Consider the following 17632-nt stretch of genomic DNA (forward strand, 5'->3'; position numbering starts at 1 on the left):
GCTCCTGGGCGACCTTCAGGGTCCCCAGCTAGGCGAGGCTGTTAGGATGCCAGGACACATCCCAGCCTCCTGGTGAGGGTCAGGCCCCTCAACAAGGGTCCAAGGGGACTTAAAGGAACACAGAGCCCCTTGGCCAGAAGGACACTGGCAGCTGAGTCCGCCCTGCTGAGGAGGCCCAGAGGCTCCCTTGCCGAGCGTGACCTGGAGAGAAAGGGTATGTGCAGGGTTTGCTGAGCTGGAGCCTGGCCGCGCCTCCTGGCAGCAGGCCAGGTGCTGCCCAACCAGGGCCTTCCTGTCCCACACCGCTGATTCACATCGCCAGCCCCAGGAAAGGCTTTGGGCTTCCGAGAAGCAAGTTGCTTACATCTCACAGCAGTGGGGCCAGTGGACCAGATTTAGAAACATGGACAGCGACAGCGTTTGCTCTGAGGCCGCCAGCTGGAGGCACACAGACATCAGGCAGCAGCAGAAAGCTGTGACGTGTGTCTGACATCCTTCGTGGGCTTGAGGAGAGGCAGTTCCTCGCGGAGACGGGGCAGAGGCCGGCCCTGCCTCTCAGGTCTGGCCTAACGCGATCACCTCGCGGACCCGGTGCGGGCCTCAGGCCACCTTGCTTTCCTCGGCGGCATCCAGCCCAGTGCGAGCTTGGATGAGGCGCTCGATGGGTGTTTGTGGAGTGAATCAGTGAATTACCCTGAACTTGCCCTCTGCGTTTCCCCTGCAAATGAGAAGGTGCTGTGAACTGGGGCACAAGTCTGTTTAGACCCAAGCAGCCTGGCCAGGTGTAGGTCTGCTGATGATCGTGAACTCGGGGGCCAGACCCTCTAGTTCCTTCTCTGTGTCCACTCCCAAACTAGGAGGTCCTCCACCTGGATGAGGCTCCCTCTCGGAGGCCTGGCAGGAAGGGGACCCGTGAGTTGCTGTGCACACTGTTCATCCTTCCCCGTGGGCTGGGGCCAGGCTGACAGGCAGAGGCAGAGGCCTGGTTCCGCAACCTGGGTGCTGCACCCCTCGCTTCCCACAGCTGGAGGAGGGATGACATCATCAAGGTGGCACTCAGGGAGGAACCAGTGTGGGTTCACCTGTCCAGACACCACACTACGTTTCCTTCATTTTGACCCAAGCACACGCCTTCCAGCACTTTTCTTAAGATGCTGGTTTTTTTTTTTTTTTTTTCTTTTCCAATGGCCAGTACCTACTTGCTAGTCTGGTAGTGTCTTCGGGAATTCTGCAGGGTCGGGAGCCTTCCAGACCCAGGAGTATCACACCGAAGCCAGTGGTTTCCATCCTCATAGAAATGCCCGTATTTGAAAACAAAGCCTTTTCTATCTGGGGTTTTATAAATCTGGCCCATACACTCCAGGCTTTTCCCCATTATTTCCCTCTGTAAAATGATGGGGAATACAATTTGCTAAATAAAAAGGCATAGATATTAAAAAAAAAAAAAAAACCACCTTTGAAGGTCGATTTACATAAAATACAGCTTTATTTGAGAGCGTGTCCCTGAGACAAAGTCCCTGTTTAAAATGCTTTATGGTGTTTGAAATCCCAATTTTTCTCGATATTTATTAGTTTGGCAAACAAGTTACCCTGTCCACATCCCCCTGGAGACAGAAAAATAAACCATCTCAGTGATCACTTACCTCTCTAAACACAGAGAGTATGTTCTGTGGTGGGAGCATCTCGGAGCCACTGGGTTACAAACGGCCGCGTCACTCCCAGAAAATGAAATCTGGGGAGGAAAGAAATACATACACCCAGAGCTCTGCAGACGCGGGAGGTTGCTTTGTCATGTTGAATGGTGACACTCAAATCTCTTTATTCCACAGTGCCGAAGATTGTAATATTAGGTCCACCCGCCTCGGGGAAAACAACTATAGTAAGTGTATCATATTAAGTGTGGTAATACGGGAGTATCTCATTTGTCCTGCAGAGATGGAATGAGACTGCACGTCTGCGAATTTTCAACATAACTGAGCTTTTCTTCATCTTTTCTCTCTCCTACTTCTTATCTTCTCATGACAAGAGGCAGTATGTGTTTGTAGTAGAAAACCTAGAAAATACAAAAAACAAAAGTAGACTTCCCCAACCATCCAGAGATAAGCATTCTTTGAATGTGTGGGACATTCCTTCCAGGGTTTTCTCATGGCTACATGGCCACCATCCTGGCAAACCCTTGGTTCCATCCTTAGGATACATTTCTAGAAGGGGAAGCGCTGGGTCAAATGGCACACACATTGCAAAGACTTTTGGTGTGGAATCTTCAGATTCACTCGTAAAATTTTAATTATGAAATGTTTTCACCAGTCAGAAAAGCAGAGAAACTACACCAGAGATACTCATGTATCCCACTCCTGGATTTTACAGGTACTTATCGTTTTGTCATATTTGCTTTGACGACTTTCTCTCCATTTCAAAGATAGTAGAACTTTAAGGATACGGCAAATCCCTCACCCCACTTCCCTCACTCCTTTTTGTCTCTCCCTCCTTGGAGGCGACCCCTGTCGTGAAGCTGAAGCTTCATTCCATGTATGGTTTTAGTCTTTCGGCTCCTTTTTTAAGTGCCAAAGCGTCTTCAGTTACACTCATCCGAGATGGAACTCTGTTTGCAAAAGCCTGGTTAGTGAGCATCAGGTAACGCAAGTTAATGATAAACAAGAAGGTCCCACCGTAGAGCACAGGGAACTATATTCAGTATCCCGTCACAACCTGTGATGGGAAAGAATCTGAAAAAGGAGATATATATATATCTGAGTCACTCTGCTATACACCAGAACCTAGCACAACATCGTAAATCAACTATATACTTTACTTAAAAAAATAAACATTAGCGAACTCTTCCTTGATCGCTGTATCATCGCTGTCAGCTCTCCTCCTGGGCCCAGATGATGCGGCAGGTGGTTTCCCCCGACTAGCTGGCGCCTGGCTTTATTCTGAAAAGGAGTCAAGATGTCTGGTCCTTACATAAAACCACGTGCATCTGCCCTGCTTTTGGAGTTAGGATAGCCAGCTCTTCTGTTTGTCTGTCACCTATCTGTCTGTCCATCCGTTCATCCATCCATCCGTCTATCTCTCTGTAGTTTTTCTGCCTCGTTCCTCAGGGTCAGGCTGTCAGCTTTCACTCCTGTCCGCAGTCCACCCTCCCGATCACCATTTCACTGTTAGAAACCAGGAGCTCCTGGACCTGGGGACCTGGCAGTCGCTGGCGCTAACTGGTGTTTCAGCTACAAGCCTTTGGACGAATTCACTGTTTCCACCCCTGTCTGCTCTGTAGGGACACACAAATCTCATTTTACAATAAGATGATACCTAGTGAAAGCCTAACGGGCTCTTTCCTGATCTTGTCACTGACATTTCCCAGCACGAGGAACAGAAAGATGAGGGTTCATACCCGCCCTGGGGGACCCCTAGGGCCTTCTTTTTCTTTTTGGCCGCGCCGTGAGGCTGGCGGGAGCTTAGTCCCCCGACCGGGGATTGAACCCTGGCCCCGGCAGTGAGAGCGCCGCGTCGTAACCGCTGGACCGCCAGGGAACTCCCCCTCCGGGGCCTTTTGAATCATCCCACTGCTGAAATGGTCATCAGTATAATCTTGGTGTTAAGAACATTTTGTTGCACGATTATACCTTCAAATGTGTTCTTCCCTGGTAGAGTATATATAGTGGCCATTGATGAACTAAACATTCACTTGGCGAGAATATGCCATCCCCCATTCTTTAAGAAAAAAGGAACATTGAGTATGGGTCGTGACCCCTATTAGGGCCTGTCCCCGTGTTTCCTGTTCCAAACCTTTCTTGAGTTAAGAACTCATGGTCCACAGAGCTTGAAGAGGCAGGCCCAGGGCAGTAAAGCATAGGTTTCCCAGGTCCATTTAGAGTCAATGGCTGGTTGAAGAAGAACTGGCAGGCAAGCAGAATTCCACGGCTGGGAGGGGTTTTATGGGTTTGTCTCCCTTGGTGGCCTCCTTCCAGCCAGAAATAATTATGCTTCCCTGTGACAGCCTTTTCTAGTAGCATATGGAAGGACCCGGGCATTGTAATGGTGTCCTCTTAATTATTCCTTTCACAAAAATGTTCTTTTCCTCTTTCCTTTCTTCAGGCAATGTGGCTTGGCAAACATCTGAATAGCAATCTGCTCAGCGTGGAGAACTTGATAGCAAAAGAATATTCCTCTCTGGCTGCAAGTGCCAGGACGCATTATCAGAAGTTCCAGGTAGGATGGGTCCTGGGGAACAGGACGGGGTGAGAGCTCCCAAGTCTCCCCCATCACCTACCCCACTCTTTCCATTTCCTGGTGGATTAAGTGAGAGAAAATACTGGGGTAAAATGAAATATAGGAAGGATGTGACAGCAGGAAGGAGAGAATTCTTCAGTAGGGCACACAGGTCCCGGTGGGCACGGAGGTGAGGGGTTTGTGGTGGGAAAGAATCAGTAGCTGTGAGGATGCTGTTCTGTACCGATGGAGTGGCCCAGCCCTGCTCTTCTTAGGGTCAGCCCGATCAAGTGGGTGGGGGCAGGGCAGGGGTCTCCATCCCATAGGTGATGCGCCTGCTGGCCTGCACCAGGGCCTGCAGGCCTGAGCTGGCGGGGAGTTTAAAGGGCAGTGGTCCAGCTCTCCCCAGAGTGGAAAGACGCTGAGTGCTGCGGCTCAGGGGCACTTCTCTCCGCCCCTCAGGGTGGGCACCCTGTGGCATCCCAGGAGGATCAGGGGTCTGTTTCTAAAATCCCACCAACACTATATTTGAAAGACTTTTTTAAAAAATTTATTTTTGGCCGCGTTGGGTCTTTGTTGCTGCACACGGGCTTTCTCTAGTTGCGGCAAGCAGGGAGGGGCTACTCCGGAGCACGGGCTCTAGGTGCGCGGGCTTCAGTAGTTGCAGCACGTGGACTCAGTAGTTGTGGCTCGTGGGCTCAAGAGTGCAGGCTCAGTAGTTGTGGCTCACAGGCTTAGTTGCTCTGCAGCATGTGGGATCTTCCCAGACCAGGGCTCGAACCCGTGTCCCCTGCATTGGCAGGCGGATTCTTAACCACTGCGCCACCAGGGAAGCCCAAAAGACATTTTTAAAGGGGAAATATAGGGCTTGATCATGTTGGTTCTCTTAAATGCAAATAGAAATTTCCAAATATCTTTGCAAAATCCCCTTTGGAGCATAAGCAGATGCTTCAGTCCGTTCAGGCTGCTGTCACAGAGACTGGGTGGCTTGGAAGCAGAATGTCCCTCACAATGCTGGAGGCTGGGAAGTCCAAGGCCATGGCGCCCGCAGGCTCAGCGTTGGCCGACCGCCGTCTTCTCACGGTAGCCTCACGTGGCGCGAGGGCAGGGAGCTCTCTGGAGCCTCTTCTTAGGGCGCCCAAAGGCCCCACCTCCCAATACCGTCACCTTGAGGATTTCAACACATGAACTGGCGGGGGCACAGGCGTTCAGCCCATAGCAGCGGGGCTGCTGCTTCGGGTGTCCTGTGCTGACACGCAGGCTTTCTCTTGTTTGTGAGGGGAGACAGCTGAGAAGAGTAGGGATCCTGGTGTCTGCTGAGCGCTAAGTGTGCGCAGGCCTCCCCTCCTTGCCTCACGATTTTCCTGCAAGGTGTGCTGGTACCTGGTGAGGTTGAGTAAGTGCCCAGGGCCAGGGCAGGATTCAGGCCCCACCCGGGGCTGCCCCACCCGAGAACCCTGGCTCTCCTGCCCGTCTCTGCAGAGGCCGCAGCCGAGAGCTGGTCACCGCCCCTCTTGTGTTCATCCTCGTTCATCAGGCCGGGTCTTGACCATGTGGCCGTGTGCTCACTGTTCCTCCAAGAACTCGGAAGGAAGCTTCCTGACCTCGTGGGCTGCCCATGAATGATGGCTGGTGGGACAAGTAGCAGAGACCGCCCGGGCTGCCCAGGGCAGAGAAGGGGATCGGAAGGGGGATGCAGTGACTCCTGGGCCCCGGATGGAGGGAGCACCCACCTCCCTGGCTCTGTGGCCGGAAACTGGGCAGCACCCTGGCCTCTGCCCCGTGCAGCTGCTTGTCTCTGTCTCCATTCTCCCTGTGGTTCTCCTTTCCTTTCGTCTTCTGCCTTCCACGGCCACTCACGACCACCACCCTCGTCCAGGTTCCCGTGTCTTCGGTTCACACCACCCACAGAGGCAGCTGCAAGGCCAAATTTCCAGAAAAGGGATTTGTGTGGGCTAGCTGGTCAGGTGGCCCCAGGGCCAGGCCAGCTGGTGAGGGGTGTGCACAGCAGGTGCATCAAGGCCATGGAGCACGGCCATGGCCAGGAGGGCCCGGCAGGGTGCGGGCAGTTCCTGGAGATGAGGGTGTCACTTAGGCAAACTCCCAACCTCAAGTTTGCCGATAGTAACAGTTTGAGGGAAGTGAAGGAAAACCTCCTTCAGCAAGGTCAGCGCCCACCCCCCGCCCCGCTACCCAAATGGTGAACCGGTTCGAACACCGCTTAACCCAGAGCACTTCCGGACCCCACATCACCTGGCCGGGACTCTCAGGGCAAGCAAGTGACACCCCTGCACTGCCCTGCCGTCTTGCAGGAGTCAGAGCGTGTGGTCAGAGTTTGGGGGACACCAGCTTTTGGGGTGGGAATACAGTTTTAGAAAGAAAGTGGGTCTCTCATTTCCTGCAGAAGATAAGCTTTTCAGGGTGGGAGAGGCAGGCTCATTTCTAGGATAAAGGTGCTTTTATTAGGGTTAGAAAATTCAACGGCGAGGAGGGCGTTTAAGGAAATTCCTCCTGGGTTTCATTACTCTAATTATCAGCATATTTCAGACTACATCCAAGTGCTTTCAAGGGTGTCTTGTTGGGGCTCTTTGGTTCGGAAGCCGGTGGAGGGAAGATGAAAGGCCGAGGCGTCAGGACTGATCAAGGAGGGACGTGCTCTGAGGAGTGGGGGCGGGTGCGTGGCCTTGCCGCAGACGCAGCCGCCCAGCGAGGCCACTCATTAAGTGTTGTCTTTAGAGCATCTGCTGACCTGGAGGCTTCATAGCTCTTTCTGCAAGCAGCAATAATACCTTCAAATACATAATTTTCTCCTGCTAATCTTGGCTCTGCCCTCCTATACAGAATTCTCTTATGTAGCGGGTGTTAACCAAGACGCTTCCATCTTCGGAACTTCCAAATGGTTTCTGAAACACTTCCTCATCGCCTCCTGTATGCCCAGCACCGTCCTGCGTGCCGTGCCGTGGGAGACCCAGAGATGAGTTCCTTCTCCTCGCCCCTGGGAACTTCTAGCCAGTGGGGGAGACCGAGGGTACCCAACCGAGGATGCAGGGCCAGAAAGCCCTCATACAGTCAGTCGGTGGCTCGCTTGACTAATTCATTTACTGAGTGTCCTGTGAGCACCTGCTAAGCCCTAGACGTGGCTCTGGGCGGGGAAGAGCATACAGGTTCCATGGGGAAAGGACATTTCTTTGCAGCAGGAGTTGGATGGAGCTGATTGCTCTAGAGTGTATTAGATTTTTACTGAAAAAAAAGAAAAGAAAGAAAAGGAAAGCTTTATTATTGAAATCCCTGCAGGAAGCATATGTATTTGCAAATTTAAAACTGCATAGTCCAGAGGTGCTCCACCTGAGCAGCACATTAGACTCACCTGGGCCCCCACCAGACTCTTTTTGTCTGAATCCCTGGAAGTGGGGGACCAGGCATCTGGATGTAAACACACTCCCTAGGGAGTTCTCGTCTGGTCGTCTGGGAGCCCAGCCCAGACACCATTCCCCCTTTCTCATGGCAGTTACTACTTTTACAGCACAGTTATTGCTAAATCAAGGTTTCTTTGTTGGCGTTAGAGCAGAGCTGCCTGTGTTTGTTGAGTGAATAAGTGAGCCACACTCTAACGGCTGCTCAGACCAGAAGGAGCCAAAGCTGGATTCTTCCCACCTTCAGTCCGTTTAATTCCCAACTTCAGTCCCATTTAAAACTTAAGAACCTGGTGTAACATGATGTACCCAAGCGTCCAGTTGTTAGTCACCGTTCTTTAACATCCAAATAATAGCGCTTGTGCCCTTGTCCTGCCTCTGTCTACACAGAGAGGTGTAGTCCCCTGCAAGTATTTCTGAGGATTTCCGGAATTGCCCCGCAGTCCTGGCTTCCAAGTCCTCTGGGTTGTCTCCTTCCCTTCCGGCCATTCCATCTCCCACCTGGCTGCTCTCTGTCTTGGAGGCTGTGTTCAGACAGAGCCAGCAGGAGCCCGCACACTCTGTCCTTCCCTGTGCGACACCCAAGGCAGTGGTGCGGAATGGTCCTTTTTGGAAGGTTTGGGGCGGGGGGAGGATGGGGACAGCCCAGGATGGAGACAGAGAAACCCAAAGACCAGTCTCTGTAGCTCCTTTAAAGTTCACTGGCCTTTCCCACTACCGGGTTTCCCTTCCCGGCCACCTCCCTCTGTGGGCCTGTCGGTGCCCCGTGGTGGGGGTCTCTGCTCTCCCTTCAAAGCCTCATCTCCTGTCCTCTCCCTCCTCTCACCTCCTGTCCCCGTTCCAGACTCTGCCTGGGCCCTGCCTCTCAGAACCAGGAGAGTCCGTGCCATGTAAACCTGCTCTGACAGCCCCGAGTAGCAGCAGAAACTTTGAAAGGAGAGTTGTCTTTAAAGGATTCTCGGATCAGTTCTTAAGTGAGCGCAAGTCCAAGTACGGGCCTTCCCTCCCCCACCAGCAGCCCCTCTAGGGAGGCCTCTCCCCTCCTGGCAGACCAGGAGTCTCAACTCTTCCCCTTTCTGCTTTGCTCCAGATGGAAGTTCATACAGTTGATCAGCAACATGCCCACAACTCCTGAGCAAGTGTTACCCGAACATGACACAGTGACGTCAGGGGCCCTGAGGCTGGGGCCTGGTGATGGGACTGTGGGCTGCTGCCATCCTGTGGAGGAAGCCCAGGCTGGAGAAGCTCAGTGAGGTGCCCCAGGGGCCAGAGCCAGGGCTTGAGCCTCCAGGGGCTGCGTCTTTGGGGCAGGGGCGGCACCTCCGAGGTTCGCAGGCTAGCAGTTCTGCCCCGGGCTTGGGCACTGGGAGCTGGGAGGAGAAGAAAGGTCCAAACCGGGGCCAACACAGCTGATTCTGCCCTTTACGGCAAGGAGGCAGGCTGGCGGTCGCGTTGCCACCGAGTGGGATGCCGGGGGGCCAGGGGCCTGCACCTGGGCTGGGCCTTCTAGGTGACCAGCAGGGGCTGCACTGGGCTCTATCTGTTTGTCCCTGACTGTCCCCCAAAAGCCAGGCTCTGGGGGCTGGGGTGGGAGAGCACAGCAGAGCTCGGGAAGGAGGGAGCCTGATTCTTGCAAAGACAGTTTGGCAGGACTCCGAGCAGCGGCCCCTGGGAAGCCCCCGCTGCTGACGTGACACATCAAAGCTGGCACCGAGACAGCACAGAGGCAGTGAGCGGCGGGGAGAGCACTCGCGAGGGGCCACGCTCAAAGTCGCCGGCCTGTCCCCCGCCGTGGGGGGGCGCCGCGCTCCACCCGGGCCTGTTGCCTTTCAACCCGTGTTCTTTTTTTTTTTTTTTTTTTTTTTTTTGCGGTACGTGGGCCTCTCACTGCTGGGGCCCCTCCCGTTGCGGAGCACAGGCTCCAGACGCGCAGGTTCAGCGGCCATGGCTCACGGGCCCAGCCGCTCCGCGGCATGTGGGATCTTCCCGGACTGGGGCACGAACCCGCGTCCCCTGCGTTGGCAGGCGGACTCTCAACCACTGCGCCACCAGGGAAGCCCTCAACCCGTGTTCTTTGATTAGCTTGCACCCCCTTCGTCTCCCGCGTCCCAGAACCTGTTTGAATGCTGCTTCCCGAATGGGTGATGGCAGGGAAGGGAGAGGAATCTCAGGATGGAAACCAGCTGCGCCTGGGGCAGCGGGGGACATCAGGGGACAGGAAAGGATAGAAGACATGTGGAGGGGAGGGGCAGGGCTGCTCCCTGTTCCTCTTGGCAGCCTCGGGGGTGGGGCGGTTCCTGGGATCATTGGGGCATATGGGCACCAGCAGGACACTCTCCCTCTCCAGCAACTTCTTCCACGTGGGGTAGGGTCTTGGGTGCTGGAATTTGCTTAAGTCGGTGATGCTCCAGGTGTGGTCCCCCGACCAGCATCCTCAGCATCACCTGAAAACCTACTCGAAATGCAGATTCCCAGCCTAACCCGGACCTGCCGAGTCAGAAACCCTGGGGCGAGGCCAGTGATCTGTGAGTTAACAAGCTCTTCCGGGATGCACGTTCAAGTTGAGAACTACTGGCTGAAGCAGGAAATTGGCAGAGGGCAGATGTAAGGACACAGAGGTGTCTTAGGAGATACTGAATCCAGGGACCAGATGCCGGCTAGCCTCCCTCTTGTCTCTGGCCTACTCATTCATTCATTCTCTCTCCCCCGCTCACTCTTGTTCTTGACTTTTGCTGTCCACTTCTAGAAGCCATAGTGGCCCCATAACTTTCAAGGGGAGACATTACAAGTTCCCATCAGAGGCGCCCCCTCCCTTATCCTCTTACTGTCTGCTCTTCCTCTTCCAATTCCACATCCTGGAAAAGCCATTCTGGGGCTGAGAGACCTGGTTTCTCTCTCCCCTTTTGTACTGGTTTTATTCCCTTATACTCCCCCCTGTGCCTGCAAAGTGGCTGCTGCAGCTCCAGCTGTTACATCCTCTCAGCTCCAGATCCAGTGGAAAGCAAGTTTCCTGCAGGGGTTGGGGGGATGAGCCCTAATGCTGAGGGTGAGTCTCTGCTCTACATAAAAACGTCTGTTCCAGGAATCCCCCACCCCCCAGCAATGGGCCTTAGCATTTGGAATTTATTTTGACTTCCCACATCTTTTATCAGAGGTGTGAGTGGGAGTTGGGAGAGATTTGGGCCCAGGCATCAGTGGCCCACTGGGCAGAGCTGCTTCCTCATCCAGATCCTTGCTGAGGAAGGAGGTGCAGGGCTTATTAAGGGGGCCTGAGGGTAACAATTTCCATAGCACCAAGCCCTTGCTGGGGGCCACGCATGTCCCAGGCGTCACGTGTATTACCTCATTTAATCCTCATGGCAACTCTTTGAAGCACTTGGTCTTCGTCTCATTTACAGATGTGGAAAGTGAGGCTCAGAGCACTGAAGGCACTGTCCAGGGTCACTCAGCAGGTGACCAAGGTCCAAATCATGAGTGTCTGAGTCCCCGGCCAATCCAGTCGTCCCCCAAGGTGCTCCCTGGGAACATTCTTTCCCCACTCGGGCCATCCTTCTCCTGAAGCCGGAGAGAGCCTTCTGGATCACAGCTCACAGGCCTTCCACCTCCTCCCCCTCTAGCCCCTGGCCCTCCCTTGTGAGCCGGTTCCCGGGACACCCTTCACTGCCACCTCCACATGCCCAGGCCCAGCCTGCTCTTGTCGGGGAACCCATTCCAACGGCTCAAAGAGAAGACAGGTCAGGGTGCCGCCTGTAGAATCAAGGAGAACTCGAGCCCCCGTGGGGATTGGCCCCCTACCTCCCAGCCCTTCTCTGCACATCTGGTTCCCCACGCCCTCTCTCGGAATCGCTCTGTGTGCGAACTGACCAAAGCCGCTTCACTGCGCGCAGGTAAACGTGGAGGGGGCCGAGTGCTGTCTATTCCCCTGACTCTCGCTCCCAGGACGTAACGAGAGTGAGGTGTGGACGGGTTCTGCCACGTGCATGGACGCTTATTAAAATGCCATTTCTAAGTCAGCAGCCCCAAGCGTTCCCACAGCCTGTCCCAGAGGCTCCATGATGTCCCAGCTCTCTGTCCCTTTAGGTGCTCCTTCACCACTCCAGGCAGACACGGCAGCATTCCCGAGGCAGGATCTGGTCGCTCTGGACGCTGACTCTAAAATGAGAGGTCCAGACTTTTCTCCAGCATCACTGACATGTTGCCAGGCCCACCGCTTGCCCTAAGGATACTTCGGGAAATTAGGGAAAAGTGCTCGTTCCCCCGGACCTACGTGTTCCGCCTTCAGGGTCCCCAGCTTGGCAAAAGGAGTGTAAGGTAGATTTCCCCTGCCCCTCACTGCACAGCTGGGTGCCTCTGGACTCCCCTGCTGGGCCGTGGCCCTGAGGGCCCTCACCCTCACGTGGCAGAGGCCCTGCCCCCTCCTGGAGGCTGGTCAGCCCGGACATAGCTTGGGATGTGTGGCCCAGGGCTGGCCCAGGAGTCTCCCTTGGCCGAGTGTTGGGGAGTTTGGGGAGAAGCACCCGCTTTTAGTGACCGGAGGTCAAGGGGACACCTGGGAGTGGGTTTTCCAGGGGCATGGGCTCTGGGGCGTTTGAGGTTTTGTTAGAAAGAGCAGACCTGGTTGTGAAAAATGGGATGTCACTTCTGATCCGAGAGAGACAGCTGAGAAGAGAGGAAGCAGAAGGAAGGCCACTCTAGGTGTCACTCCGCGTCCCCCACGACCGCTGCTTGTTTGTCCTTCCCAAACCTGGCCGGCCCGGGTTCAGGTCCTGCCTCTGCTCCTGCCTGGCTGTGTAGCCCAGGGAGGTGACCTAACCTCTCTGGCGCCCAGCTTCCCCATCCGTATAAAGGGGATGAAAATAGTACAGACTGCACAGAGCTGTAAACGTTGACTACTGTAGCCTGGCACCCAGCACACGCTCAGCAGAAACCACCAGCATTTTCAGTACTTACTGAGCGAATTAGGGAACGTGAAATTTCGTTAAGTCATCAGTCAGCAGGGGCTTCCTCCATCCCTGACGCTGTTTTGGTACAGGGGCAGAGGTGTGCTGGTCAATGTTTCACAACCAGCTCTCTGAGGGAAAAAGCCCTCCTTTGTAGCATTTGCCTATTTCCGTGGTACAAATGCCACAGAATACCAGGGCCTGCTTCAGGCTACCACCGTGAGGTCACGGAACATGGGTTTGGGAAGAGATGTGCACCACCGGCTCCCTCTCGTACACCGTTGTCTGGGGGACAAAGCGAGTAAGACTCAGTCCCTTTCCTCCAGGAACTGTGAAACTTTCTGGGGAGACAGACATGTGAGCAGGCCCCTGGAAGGGCGTCTGGTTAGTGCAGTAACAGAGTTTGCCATCGAGGATTATGGCAGCCGCTGACCCAGCCCGGGAAGGGTCAGGGAGGGCTGCCTGGAGGCAGTGGCACTTGGGGCTGAGGCTCAGCGGGAACCTGGAGTCGCCCAGGTGGCGGTGGGGCAGAGCGTTGGGGCGGGGGCTCAGGAGAAGCCAGAGCATGGAGGTGGGTGCGCATGCATGTTGGGGGGGTCATCAAAGAGGAGCCCAGGCTGGACGAGGGCAGGGCCGCAGGCTGGGCCTGGGCTTCATAGAGGCCACAGGGCCCTGGTCCGGGACCTGGAGAAGCTTCGCGTCCACAGGGCCGGGTCCTTGGTTCTTAGCGAGCCTGCTGGCCTGCCAGCTTGTGTCCCTTTGAGCCCCACACGGAAGGTCAGACTCTCATCCTGTGTCATCTTTCCTGTAGACGTTGCCCAACATGCTGCTCGTCAGACTGCTTCAGGAACGCCTGAGGGAAGAGGACTGCGTCAGGCGGGTGAGAAGCCCTGCGTGGAGCCAGCGGGGGCTCCGGGGAGAGGGGGCCTCCTTTACCAGATGAAGGAGACTGAGGGCCGTGTGTTTATGTCCCAGAGCAGAGATGACCTGCAGAGAAGGGTAAGAACCTAAACTCGGTGAAGGTCAGGCCGTACACGTGGATTTCACCTTGGATGGAGGAAAAATAGCAAGGTGGCATCTGGGGAGCCCATCGGGATTCCTGTAGGAAAGAGCTGGCCCACCCCATGGGGTCACAGGAGAGCCTTTAATGGAAGGACAGCTGCAGAAGTGGGGAGGGAGACGCCCTGGACCTGGAGGGGCAGAGGGAGGATTGGGGGGCCCCCGAACTCTCCTTCCATCCTCTGACCTCTCGCCAGCGCTCTCTTCCGCCAGACCCCGTGAAGCCAGAGGGCAGGGGTCCGGGTGAGGCCGTCCGTGGAGGTCAGCCTCCTGGGGCGTGGGCGGGGGTTGTGATATTGTGATTTATAAGAAGAAATGTGTATTTGGTCTTCGTCCCATTTATCAGTTGTTCGGGAATTTTTTAGTATTCCATGTTAATTTTTCCCTTGTGTGTTTTACTGTTATCTCTTTGTAGGTGTTTTTGTTTTTCTTTTTTTTAGTGGATGACCTAACAATTACAATATACAAACTTAGATTTCCACAGTCTACTTAGAGTCGGTATTTTACCATTTCAGGCAGAATGTGCAATATTGGTCTCTTTCCTGTCTTCTCTTTATGTTGTAGTTGTCTTATGTTTTCATCTATATGCATCAAAAATCTCATCGGGCAAATGTTATAATTTTCGGTCTCAATCGTCAAACATATTTTAAAAACTCGAGAGGAGAATAGTTTGTTATATTTATTCAGGTATTTACTATTGCTCTTGTTCCCCCTTCCTTCCTGATGTTCCAAGTGTCCCTTTCCGTCTGAAAAACTTTTTAGCACTTCTCCTAGGGTAGGTATGCCGGCAGTTAATTCTCTCGCTTCTCCTTCATCTGGGAATGTCTTTATTTTGCCTTCATTCCTGAAGGATAGTTTCTTCGGGATTCAGAATTCTAGACTGACAGTTTTTGCTTTCAGCCCTTTGCAGAATGTTTCACTTTTAACACTGTGGTTTCTGGTGAAAATCCAGTCATTCAAACTCATAAATAACGTGTCCTTTCTCTCTTGCCCCTTTCAAGCTTGTTTTCTTTGTTTGTATTTTCGGAAGTCTATGATGCGTCTGGGCGTGAATTTTTTGGGATTTATTCTCTGCGGGGCTCCTTGAATTTATACGTTTATGTTTTTCTCCAAACTTGGGAAGCTTTCGGCCATTGTTTCTTCAACTAAATTCCCACACCGTTCTCTTTCTTCTTCCCTCCGAGACGCCACTGGCATGAAGGTCAGGCCATCGGGTGTGCTCTCATGGGTCGCTGAAGCTCTGTTGTTTTGTTCTGTTTTGTTTTATTCTATCTTTTTTTCTCTCTGTTGATGAGATTGATAATTTGTATTGAACTAGCTTCAGCCTCCTTAAATCTCTTCTCTCTCATCTCCAGGCTACTCCTGAGCCCGCCCAGTGAGTTTTTAATTTTGATTATTGTATTTTTCAGTTCTGCCAGTTCCATGTGGTTCTCCTTTCTGTCTTCTGTTTCTTTGCCGAGGATTTCTATGTGCCTTTGTCTACAGGGAGCTTTGTCGTTGTCGTTGTTTCAGTAATAGCTGCTCCACTGTCTTGTCTGACAGTTCCAGCCCTTGAGTCACGTTGGTAGTGGTGTCTAATGTCCCGTCCCACGTGAGCTGAAATTTCCTGGTTCTCCCTGTGCTAAGTAATTTTGTACCTGAACGTGCAAAATATTGCCCTGAGACTCTGGGTCTTGCTTGAATCCTACGGCGAATGTTGATATTTTCGTCTTAGCAGACAATTGATTCAGTTGGGCTCGGTCGCAAGTCCTAACCGCCTTCTCTGGGCTGTGGTCTCCAGCTCAGTTCTGTTCGCAAGCCTTTGCAGAGCTGTGTGGTCCTCTACAGCTCTGTGCTGCGTGGGTGCCACCCGGGGGGCCTGGGCAGCGGCGTGCTGTAGGTCGTTTCTCAGGAAGGCTGCAAGGCTGTTCGGGGCCAGCCCCATGCGTGCACACCTCGGGGGTGAGCCGGGGCTCCATAAACGACGTCATCTGGTTGCTTTCGCGCGCTCCCCTCTTTGCCGTCTTCTTGGTGACCTCCAGTCCCCTGGTGTCCCTCTATTTGATCTTTTGGCCAGAAAGCTGGGCCTTTATCTACCTGGCTCTGTCACAGTCTTCCTGTGACAATGCTTGTGACCAGGGCCAAGTGGCGGGAGGACAGTGAGAGGAAAAATTCACGGGACTTTGCTACATTTTCTAGGGACTGGGAAGGAAGGGTCCCCTGCGCTGTAAGAGTTTCAGGCCCCCGCAGGCCCCCTTTGTCAGGCAGGATGGCCTCAAGGCAGGAGTGCAGAAAAACAGAAAAGAAAAAAAAAACACAGGGAGATTTCCCCTGCTCTCTCTGCGTGTTGGGAGTCCCATTTCTTTTTTAATTTTATTTATTTATTTATTTATTTTTGGCTGTGTTGGGTCTTCGTTTCTGTGCGAGGGCTTTCTCTAGTTGTGGCGAGTGGGGGCCACTCTTTATCGCAGTGCGCGGGCCTCTCACTGTTGCGGCCTCTCTTGTTGGGAGCACAGGCTCCAGACGTGCAGGCTCAGTAGTTGTGGCTCACGGGCCTAGTTGCTCCGCGGCATGTGGGATCCTCCCAGACCAGGGCTCGAACCCGTGTCCCCTGCATCGGCAGGCGGATTCTCAACCACTGCGCCACCAGGGAAGCCCAGGAGTCCCCTTTCTTACTTCTCGAGCCAGAAATAGGGGCTCCTGGCCCCGTCTCTGTCCCTCCCTGTTGCCCATCTCAGGTCTCAGGCTGCCTGGAGAGACCAGCTCGGGGACGCCGGCTTGCAGGGATCTTGAACTTTGATCTTCTTCCCCAGTTCACCTACTACTGTATTTATACTCTCTGAGTCCTCAGACGGCCGCCCTTTGCATTCTGTCCGTGCTTCGTAGCTGCTTTCAGTGGGGGTGACAGGTTACAGTGGGCTTACTCTGTCTTGCCCAGAACCAGAACTCGTGTGCGCACACGCACAGACACATACATACACTCTCTTGCTTAAAAATTGCTTGAGAGGCCCACATCTGGAAAGATGCCTGGGCACCTTCCCAGGGCACTGGTGAAGGAGGAGCAGTTCTCACAGGCGTGCTCTGCATGGTCCTCGGCCGCGTGGGTCTAAATCACGAGAGAGCCTCAGGTAAGCTGCAGTCTGAGTTTCAAAGTCTGGTCTGAACAGCCTCATTTCCTCTGACTTCAGATTGTTCCCAGCGAGCTGATTGTCTCTTACTGCCCAGGCCTAGGCAAGCGCCCAGAGCTCAGAGGCCAGTCTACGTCGGGGGTAGACACATTCTTTTCTGTCCAGGCTAGATAGTAAATATTTTAGGCTTTGCAGACCGTACAGTCTTTGTCGCAATTTCTCAATTCTGATGTAATGTGAAAGCAGCCATACATGATATATAAATGAAAGGACATGGTTTGTTCCAGTAAAACGTTATTTATAAAAACTGGTAGCAGGCTGTGGTTTGCTAACCCTTGTCCTAAATGATACTTTCACACGATGATAAAAACACTTCTACCCTTTCTCTTCAGTTCTAAATAAAAAACAGACCTCCACCTTCCAGCAATGTTAGGAGAAAGGCCACTTAACCACAGACTTTGGTTGTAACCAAGCTCCCTCCCAGTGACCCGGCTCCCAAGCCCCCCGGCTCGATTCCACCCACTCCAGTCAAGTGCCCGCTGTAGGCACGGCATTGTCCATCCTGCTGGGACCCTGCCCCCTGCCCCCACTCACCCTTCTCAATTCCCCATGAGCAGGGTGGTACCCTGGGCCCCAGGCTCACCACATGCAGTTGGAGACAGAGCCTCACGTGCCCAAAGCAAAGCCGACTGGGGAGGCTCGTGATGGGGCCACAAACACAGTGTGAAGGGAAACCAGGCCCCGGGGAGTCGAGTTGTCACCGAAGCCTCTCGAGATGGGGGCGGGGCAGTCTGCGGAGAGGCTGTCTTGGGCAGAGGGGCCGGCAGGCAGACAAGGCAGGACTGGGAATATAGCTCCCCCGACCCCTACCACCACCTTAGTTCAACCAACCTCAGACCAACTC

At 53.8% G+C, this 17632-nt stretch overlaps 1 protein-coding gene across 6 annotated transcripts in view; it reads left to right on the forward strand.

The window, feature by feature from the left end:
• AK8 (adenylate kinase 8) overlaps window positions 1-17632 on the forward strand; it is a 134597-nt gene that overhangs the window by 7658 nt on the left and 109307 nt on the right. For 3 of the 6 annotated variants that reach the window (XM_067742861.1, XM_067742862.1, XM_067742864.1), the window contains 3 exons: window positions 1830-1879; window positions 4096-4209; window positions 13374-13442. In XM_067742861.1, coding sequence (XP_067598962.1) covers window positions 1830-1879; window positions 4096-4209; window positions 13374-13442 — 233 coding nt within the window. The other 3 variants (XM_067742863.1, XM_067742865.1, XM_067742866.1) reach the window with 3 other exon arrangements.

The sequence above is a fragment of the Pseudorca crassidens genome, chromosome 7 (genome assembly GCF_039906515.1).
Source record: "Pseudorca crassidens isolate mPseCra1 chromosome 7, mPseCra1.hap1, whole genome shotgun sequence".
NCBI classification, from domain to species: Eukaryota; Metazoa; Chordata; class Mammalia; order Artiodactyla; family Delphinidae; genus Pseudorca; species Pseudorca crassidens.